At 44.0% G+C, this 9,842-nt stretch overlaps 1 protein-coding gene across 1 annotated transcript in view; it reads left to right on the forward strand.

The window, feature by feature from the left end:
- Positions 1-8,888, forward strand: part of LOC131975228 (WD repeat-containing protein 5-like) — a 10,733-nt gene extending 1,845 nt beyond the window's left edge. Inside the window, exons 5-13 of the mRNA XM_059337832.1 lie at positions 1,339-1,428; positions 1,537-1,620; positions 1,721-1,776; positions 3,723-3,769; positions 3,964-4,039; positions 6,221-6,254; positions 7,298-7,372; positions 7,449-7,536; positions 8,052-8,888. Of these exons, the coding sequence (XP_059193815.1) occupies positions 1,339-1,428; positions 1,537-1,620; positions 1,721-1,776; positions 3,723-3,769; positions 3,964-4,039; positions 6,221-6,254; positions 7,298-7,372; positions 7,449-7,536; positions 8,052-8,152 (651 nt within the window). The 3' untranslated portion in view covers positions 8,153-8,888. The remainder of the gene's footprint in view (positions 1-1,338; positions 1,429-1,536; positions 1,621-1,720; positions 1,777-3,722; positions 3,770-3,963; positions 4,040-6,220; positions 6,255-7,297; positions 7,373-7,448; positions 7,537-8,051) is intronic.
- Positions 8,889-9,842: the final 954 nt, after the last annotated feature.

Consider the following 9,842-nt stretch of genomic DNA (forward strand, 5'->3'; position numbering starts at 1 on the left):
GATTATTAGAGACGACTGTGAAGTCATATGTCAACACGTTGACAAAGAGATGAAGCACAGAATCAACTAGAAAATTTCCTCTGGGGAAATTCTGAAAGGGCCACAGGGGCTACTGCCGGTGTGTGTACACTGTGATGAGATTCTTCACAGATTTCAAACAATTAATACTAGTAATGTTATGATACTATATTATATACAAGGAGCACACCTTTTCAAGTATTTATTTATACAGCAATCTATGCCCTTTAACCTCAAAATGTGTGTGTGTGTGTGTGTGTGTGTGTGTGTGTGAAGCATGTGTATCTGGAGGAGTGTGCGCTTACGCGCATGTATGTGTGCATGTATCTGTAACTGTAATCACATCAAAGATCAAAGGCAATCAGAGCAGAGCAATCAACAGAATTAACTGCCACCAACTGCCAATGGTCCGGATCAGTGACAGCAGCCAGAGGTGAACAGGCTGGAATTTCTGGCCTCGAACAGAAAGCTTTTTTGGCAAAACCATAATACCTATCATGGATCCGACTTCATTTTGAGCGTCCTGAGTTCTTCCTGAACGTCTACATATGTTTTTCTAAGAAAAATGAAAAAATAGCTTTGTTAGAGCGATCTAAAAAACTGTTACATCTCCCTTTTTTAGAAATCTTCCTGCATTTTTAATATGGGAGCCAATGAGGCTGTTCATGCGTGTTGGTGGCGCATCTGTGCGTCCTATGCCCAAACTATAACTCTGACAGCTTTACCAGAGTTAAATTATTTCTGTAGAGTGGAATTTGTGGCCTGGAGCTCAGTTTTCAAATTTCTTTTTTGACAATTTTTTCTCTCCCCCTACACTCTGGCGATGATGTCACACACTGTGACACGAACATTCCATGCAATACACACCCATTATAATCTCAGAATTTCTCCAAAAATGATCATGGTCATTGAACAGGGATTGATAAAAAACTATATGACCTATCGAAACATGGATTAATACACTGATACACAAGACTTGTGTCTACTGTTTAAAGTTCAAATGGAGTCTCCAGGTTAAATTGTGCCGGAGAAGTAGACGTTTAAAAATCTCCAATTATTGTTCTTTTTTGCTCATTTTTTTTCGTCCGTCCCATTCACTTCAATGCTAAATTTTGGGCAGTTTTTTCATATTCCGTAGAGAAAAGTAATAGCACACCGATCCCAATCAAATCGCACGTTTTGATATATAATTTGTAGCGGGACGAAATTGCGTCCGGAAGAGGAAGAAGAAAAAATCCACAGTATAACAATAGTGCTCGGGGCGATTGCCCCCTGGCCCTAATAACATCCTGTCTCTCCCTGTCACTGTCTGTCTTTCAGGGGAAGTGCCTGAAGACTCTGAAGGGACACAGTAACTACGTGTTCTGCTGTAACTTCAACCCTCAGTCCAACCTGGTGGTGTCTGGATCGGTACACAGCAACACATCAGATTATCACACATAATGTACATATAATAATATACTGTCCTACAGCTGACTGTGTGTGTGTGTGTGTGTGTGTGTGTGTGTGTGTGTGTAGTTTGATGAGAGTGTGCGTATCTGGGATGTTAAAACAGGAAAATGTCTGAAGACTCTGCCGGCTCACTCTGACCCCGTCTCTGCTGTAAGTCCTGATCTCTGACCCCTGTGAGCCCTGACCTCTGTGACCTCTGACCCCTGTGACTCGTGACCTCTGACCTCCTTTGACTGTTTGTGTCCCTCAGGTTCATTTCAACAGAGACGGCTCGCTGATCGTATCCAGCAGCTACGACGGACTCTGGTAGACACACACACACACACACACACACACACACACACACACACACACACACACACACACACACTCTAAACACTACACACACTATACACACTACACACTCACTAGACACACACACTACACAACACTATACACACTACACACTCACTATACACACTACACACACACACACACACTATATACACTACACACACACACACACACACACTACACACACGATACACACCACACACATACACACTACACACAATATACACACTACACACACTATACACATTATACACACTATACACACTACACACACTGTACACACTATACACACTACACACTCACTATACACACTTTACACTCTACACACGCACTATACGCACTACACACACACACACACACACTATACAGACTATACACACTACACACTATACACACTACACAGACTATACAGACGACACACGCTATACACATTACACACACTACTCACACTACACACACTATACACACTATATACACTTTACACACTACAGTACACACACTATACACACTACAGTACACGCACTATACACATTATATACACACTACACACTATACACACTGTACACGCTACACACACTATACACACTACACCCACTCACTATACACACTATAAACACTATACACACTACACACACTACGCACACTGCACACACTAAACACACTACATTTACATTTAATCATTTAGCAGACGATTTTATCCAAAGCGACTTACAGGAAGAATAAAAGCAAACAATCAAGGTATAGTGCAATAAGAGCTATTAGTGCATCAATAAGTGCTAGTGACAATTCTTTGAGTCAAATTATCGTGTGGTGCTAGGAAAGAAGATGCTCTCTGAAGAGCTGGGTCTTCAGGAGTTTTTTAAAGGTAGAGAGGGACGCCCCTGCTCTGGTAGGAACTGGTAGTGTGTTCCACCAGCGGGGAACAAGAAATGCAAAGAGTCTGGATTGCCTTGGACCAACGGGGGGCAGAGCCAGGCGCCATTCATTGGAAGAGCGCAATGGTGGTGAGGTAGCATATGTCTGAATCAGGGCGTTCAGGTAGGTAGGAGCAGTACCGGAGACAACTTTGTAGGCCAGCATTAGGGATTTGAATTTGATGCTTTGGGCTGCAACAGGTAGCCAGTGGAGCTCAATGAGCAGCAGTGTGACATGTGACCTTTTTGGCTGGTTGTAGACCAGGCGCACCGCCGCGTTCTGGATCATCTGAAGCTGTTTTACTGTGCAGGCTGGCAGGCCCGTCAGGAGGGCATTACAGTAGTCAAGTTTTGAGATGACGACAGCTTGTGTCAAGAGTTGAGTGGCATGTTGAGTTAGGTATGGTCTGATTTTTCTGATGTTGTAAAGTGCAAAGCGGCATGACCGGGTAACTGAGGCGACATGACTGGAAAAGGTGAGTTGGTCATCAATCATCACCCCTAAGTTTCTCACCACCATGGTGGGTGAAAGACACAGGGAGTCAATCTTTATGTTGATGTTGTGGTGTATTGTAGGTTTAGCAGGGAGGACCAGCAGTTCAGTTTTTGAAAGGTTCAGCTGGAGGTGATGATGTGCCTTCATCCAAGTGGCTATGTCAGAGAGGCAGTCAGAGACCGGCGCAGAGACCGATGGGTCATCAGGAGGAAATTACATAAAATAAATTCCATTTATTGGAAATTAAAGACGGGGGTGTAGGAGAGGGTGTGATTAGTGGAGCACACTATAGACACTATACACACTACACACTCATTATACACACACACTACACACACTATACACACACTATACACACACACTCACTACATGCACCAAACAACACACTAAAACATCAGCTTGATAGTAAAAATAATACATATAACACGCATTTAAATCCTCTCACTGAATAGTGTGTGTGTGTGTGTGTGTGTGTGTGTGTGTGTGTGTGTTTGTGTGTGTGTGTGCAGTCGTATCTGGGATACAGCATCAGGACAGTGTCTGAAGACTCTGATCGGTGAGTAACAGGATGTGAATATTATAATAATATCAGATGCAGGTACACACACACACACACACACACACACACACATGGCTGTTTGTTCTGCAGCAGGAACGTGTATTTCTGATATTAAGACCTTTTTTAATAACAGAATATAACAGTTAATTTAAAAACATGATTTCTGTATTATTTGTGTCTGTGTGTCTCAGACGATGATAACCCTCCGGTGTCTTTCGTCAAGTTTTCTCCCAACGGGAAATACATCCTCGCCGCCACGCTGGACAAGTCAGTCACCTGGCCCCGCCCTGCTACGCTGTGATTGGTCAGCGTGTTCCCTCCTCACTGTCCAATCAGAGCACAGCAGTCAGCATGTTTACATGTTTCATGTTAAATCAGTTTCACTTGAGTTCCTCCATCTACCTGTTTGTCTGTCTGTCTACCTGTCTGTCTGTCTACCTGTCTGTCTGCCATCTCGCTACCTGTCTGTCTGTCTACCTGTCTTTCTATCTCACTAAATGTCTGCCTGTTTCTCAACCTGACTGTCTGTCTCTCTACCTGTCTGTGTGTCTGTCTGTCTGTCTCTACATGTCTGTCTGTCTCTCTATCTGTCTCTCTACCTGTCTGACTCTCTACCTGTCTGTCTGTCTGTCTGTCTGTCTGTCTGTCTCTGTACATGTCTGTCTACCTGTCTATCTGTCTATCTGTCTTTCTGTCTCACTAAATGTCTGTCCCTCTGTCTGTCTCTCTACGAATGAATGAATGAACCTTTATTGTCATTGCAAAGAGTACAAGTACAAGTACAACGAAATTGAGCCATCAACCCGTCCAGAACGCATAATACACCCACAAACAATATCACAAGGTAGACAGGACAGGAAGACAGGGTGAGAAGAGAAAGAAAATACAGCACACATGGGGAGAGGAAAGGAGGAAAAAAGCATGAAAAAAACCTCAGCAACATGGCATGGTACACTTTTACAACATGAATAGACGTATGACGTGCAGGGGGGGGGGCAGCATAGCCAGGCAGTCATATCCGGATCTTGCAGCCGATCGGCGCAGCTCACAGACCCGCCTGTCTCGCTGGGGGTATGAAGCGTCGAAGGCGTGGGTTGGGGGGTGGTTGGGGGAGGGATGTATGCATATCAGTATATGTGGAAGTTCGTGTATAGGCCTGAGACCCGCCTATTGTCAAGCACCAAACAGTTCGTCTCAGTTCGCTGGAATAACAAAAGCGATAAGCCTGGACGTTGCTAAGGAGATGACCTTCCTTCCTGGGCCAGAGCAAAGGCAGACAGTTCAACAGGTGGTAGTGGAGTCGAGAGGGGGGGAGGATGGGATGGTAGTGTCTCGCTACATTCCTCAGCAGGGAAGATTAGCAACGGCCTTCGAGCCGAGGCTGTTGTTTGGGGTAAGCCAGATAAGATTGGAATTTGAGCTGTGGGTGGAAGTGGCAGCGATTTTCTGCTACTAATCCTGTCGATGGTAAAAATGTCCCCCCTGGTCTCCAGATCGATCCCTTTCCAGGGCTGCAACCCTTTCCTGGATGGTATCCATGGTGCGGTTTGTGGCCACAGTCTGAGTTCCGACAGCCCTGGCCATACATTCCATCATCACGGGCAGCTTAATGGGGCCTTTAACAGCTGACACCGTTTCCTTTGTGTTTCGATAAACCAGAGCAAAGCCCAATCCAAACAGCAAAAACCCTGTTATCACGGTTCCGAATAGGTAAACATCTTCAGTGTCCTCCAGAGACAGAGGTGCCAGGCACAGGACACGCCACCTGCTCCAGGCGTCCATCGTGTATCCGGCCACAAAAGTCCCCTCAGGACACTCGGGCTCCCCTGACCCCGACTTCTCGTTGAGAAGATGGTGTCAATTGCGTTAAGAGACCAGTTGATCAAATCCATTGTTTTTGGTTTTGAGAGCAGTGTAGAGAGAGTCTTCCAAGTTAGACAGTAGACAAGACGAGACGAGACGAGAGGAGCGAAGCAGGGAAAACACAGTGGGAGGGAGAGAGAAAAAAGATGCGACCGCCTCCGTTGAGAGCCAAACGAGAACCTGTCTGTCTGTCTGTCTACCTGTCTGTCTGTCTGTCTGTCTCTCTATCTGTCTCTCTTCCTGTCTGTCTCTCTACCTGTCTATCTGTCTACTTGTCTGTCTGTCTGCCCGTCTCGCTACCTGTCTGTCTGCCTGTCCCTCTGTCTCTGTGCCTGCCTGCCTGCCTGTCTGCCTGTTTCTCTATCTGTCTGTCTACCTGTCTTTCTGTCTGTCTGTCTGTCTTTCTCACTAAATGTCTGTCTGTCTACCTGTCTTTCTGTCTGTCTCACTAAATGTCCGCTGTCTACTTGGCTGTCTCTCTACCTGTCTGTATGTCTCTCTACATGTCTGTCTGTCTACCTGTCTGTCTCTCTACCTGTCTGTCTCTGCAGGTTACAACTGTAACTCTGTGTCTCTGTTTTACAGCACGCTGAAGCTCTGGGACTACAGCAAGGGGAAGGTGTGTGTCTCTCAGTATTCTGTCTGTCTGTCTGTCAGTAGTCTGACTTGTCTGTTCTGTCTGTCTCTCAGTGGTCTGACCTGTCTGTCTGTCTGTCTGTCTGTCTTTCAGTAGTCTGACTTGTATGTCTGTCTGTCAATAGTCTGACATGTCTGTCTCTCAGTAGTCTGATTTGTTAGTCTCTCTCTCTCTATAGTCTGACCTGTCTCTCTCTCTCAGTGTTCTAACCTGTCTCTCTCTCAGTAGTCTGATCTGTCTTTCTCTCAGTAGTCTGACTTGTCTGTCTGACCTTTCTGTCTCTCAGTAGTCTGACCTGTCTGTCTCTCAGTAGTCTGACCTGTCTGTCTCTCAGTAGTCTGACCTGTCTGTCTCTTTGTAGTCTGACCTGTTTCTCTCTCAGTATTCTAACCTGTCTGTCAGTCAGTAGTCTGACTTGTCTGTCTGTCTGTCAATATTCTGACCTGTCTGACTGTTCTCTCAGTAGTCTGACATGTCTGTCTCTCAGCAGTCTGACCTGTCTGTCTCTCAGTAGTCTGACCTGTCTATCTACCAGTATTCTAACCTGTCTGTCTCTCAGCAGTCTGATCTGTTTGTATCTCAATAGTCAGACCTGTTTGTCTCTCAATAGTTTGACCTGTCTCTCTCTCAGTATTCTAACATGTCTCTCTCTCAGTAGTCTGACTTGTCTTTCTCCCAGTAGTCTGACCTGTCTTACTTTGAGTAGTCTGACCTATCTGTCTCTCATTAGTCTGACCTGTCTGTCTCTAAGCAGTCTGACCTGTCTGTCTCACAGAAGTCTGACTTGTCCGTCTGACCTGTCTGTCTCTCAGTAGTCTGACCTGTCTGTCTCACAGAAGTCTGACTTGTCTGTCTGACCTGTCTGTCTTTCAGTAGTCTGACCTGTCTTACTTTGAGTAGTCTGACCTGTCTGTCTCTCAGTATTCTAACCTGTCTGTCTCCCAGTATTCTAACCTGTCTGTCTCTCAGCAGTCTGACCTGTCTGTCTCTCGGTAGTCTGACCTGTCTGTTTTCTCTGTCCTCAGTGTTTGAAGACGTATTCGGGACATAAGAATGAGAAATATTGTATCTTTGCCAACTTCTCTGTCACAGGAGGGAAGGTGAGTCTATCTCCAGTCAGCTGTTTCACATGTCCACCTGTCCTCTGACCCCTGACCTGTTACCTTTGTGTTTCAGTGGATCGTGTCCGGCTCTGAGGACAGCCTGGTTTACATCTGGAACCTTCAGACCAAAGAGATCGTCCAGAAACTACAAGGACACACAGGTAGGACTGGCTCCTAGTCCCTGACTTTGTCTCTTAGTCTCTGTCTCCTATTCCCTGACTCTGTCTCCTAGTCCCTGACTTTGTCTCCCAGTCCCTGACTGTGTCTCCTAGTCCCTGACTGTGTCTCCTAGTCCCTGACTGTGTCTCCTAGTCTCTGACTCTGTCTCCTAGTCCCTGACTCTGTCTCCTATTCCCTGACTCTGTCTCCTATTCCCTGACTCTGTCTCCTAGTCCCTGACTTTGTCTCCCAGTCCCTGACTGTGTCTCCTAGTCCCTGACTGTGTCTCCTAGTCTCTGACTCTGTCTCCTAGTCCCTGACTCTGTCTCCTAGTCCCTGACTCTGTCTCCTAGTCCCAGTCTCTGACCTGTCCAGGTCTTGTTGAACCTGTTGGTCTTTATTTGAAGCAGCAGAAATCTCAGATCAGGTTTCAGGTTTTGGTGGTTCTGGTCTCGGAGGACCCAGTTGGACCTGTGAGACCTGTTGATGTTGACCGAGTGTCTCTGTGTCTCGACAGACGTGGTGATCTCAACGGCGTGTCACCCGACAGAGAACATCATTGCGTCCGCTGCGCTGGAGAACGACAAGACCATCAAACTGTGGAGGAGCGACTGTTAGACTGACCCGGTCCTGGTCCTGGACCTGGACCTTGACCTGGACCTGGACTTGGATCTGGTCCTTGACTCGGATCTGTTCCTGGACTCGGACATGGACTCGGATCTGGACTCGGACCTGGGTCCAGAACCAGAACTGTTCTACACCATGTCACTGGTCCCACAGTAACAGAGTCAGCTGGTTTCTGAGTCGAGGTGGAAAAGATGAAACTATAAAACAAAAGTTTGTTTTCAAAGTTCAGTGTTTTCTGGAGGCTTTTATTGTTCGTCTGCTCTGTGTTTTTAGTTTCTATTTTTAAGGTCATATTTATTTATTTTTTATTTGATTACTATAATTATTCACCATGATAAAAAATATTTTAATATATTTTTAAAGGCAGAAAAGAAACATTAATAGTTATTTCCCGGCCTGTTTACATTATTATAATTATTTCTTTATTAAGATCTTCCAGTGAGTCCCTGAAACCGTGTCCACCAGACAGGAGGTCGTTTTTTCCTTTCAGAATGAATTAATCTGGGCAGAAAAACACGGAACAAAAACAAAATATAATATAATTTCCTTGTGAAGAATCTGAGTGACGGTTTTATTGATGAATGTTTTTGGGACACGCCCACTCTGATTCTGCTGCGTCCACTGACTCTCTCCGCTGTGGGAACATTTACCATCATCGATCAGCTGACTGAGAAAACAAACAACAGTAACGTCTTCAGTTATTTGTAAATAAAGATTTTGAATATGAGCTTCTTCTGATTCTTTAACTCCGCCTCCGTCACCTGTAGGGGGCATGGCCTGAGTCAATTATAGTCTGTTGATACGTGTGATAGTATAGTTTGTCCAAAAATAGTGAAATAACACAAAATTATGGGATGTCCAAAAAAGTCATATAATGGCATGTCGATTTTTGTCAAAAATTGTCAAATTTTAAAATGCCTAAAATGGGTCAATTATAGTCTATTAATACATATCAGAGCATTATATGGCCAGAAATGACAGAAAAACACCATATTTGTTTAAATCGTTCCATAATAATATTATTATTAATAATAATAATAATAATGACCACGACAATGCTAAAAAAAATATATATAAATCCCAAGAATGACCCCCTCAAAACAAGTCATGTTGATTTCTGTCAAAAACAGCTAAAATGTCAAATGCCTAAAAACGCTTTGAATGGGTCAATTACAGTCTGTTGATACATATTTGTATATTATATGGCCAAAAAAATAGTGGAGAAAAAAAACACCATATTATGGGACGTCCAAAAATGATCCCCTCAAAAAAGTCATACTTTGTCGGTATTTGTCAATAATGGTCAAATTTTAAAATTCTTCAAATGGTTCAATTATAGCCTCTTGGTACATATTAAGAGCATAATATGGCCAGAAATGATAGAAAAACACCATAAAAAGGGATGTCCAAAAATGACCGCCTCAAAAAAAAGTAATGCATGTCAATTTTGGTCAAATTTTAAAATGCCTAAAACTGCTTCAAATGGCCCAATTATAATTTGTTGATACATAGTAGAACATAATATGGCTAGAAATGACAGAAAAACACCAAATTATGGGATATCCAAAAATTACCCACTCAATAAAAAATGATACGTATGTGGATTTTTGTGAAAAAATGGTCAAATTTTAAAATGCCTAAAAATAGGTCAATTATAGTCTGTTGACACATATTAGAGTGT

The sequence above is a fragment of the Centropristis striata genome, chromosome 7 (genome assembly GCF_030273125.1).
Source record: "Centropristis striata isolate RG_2023a ecotype Rhode Island chromosome 7, C.striata_1.0, whole genome shotgun sequence".
Lineage (NCBI taxonomy): Eukaryota > Metazoa > Chordata > Actinopteri > Perciformes > Serranidae > Centropristis > Centropristis striata.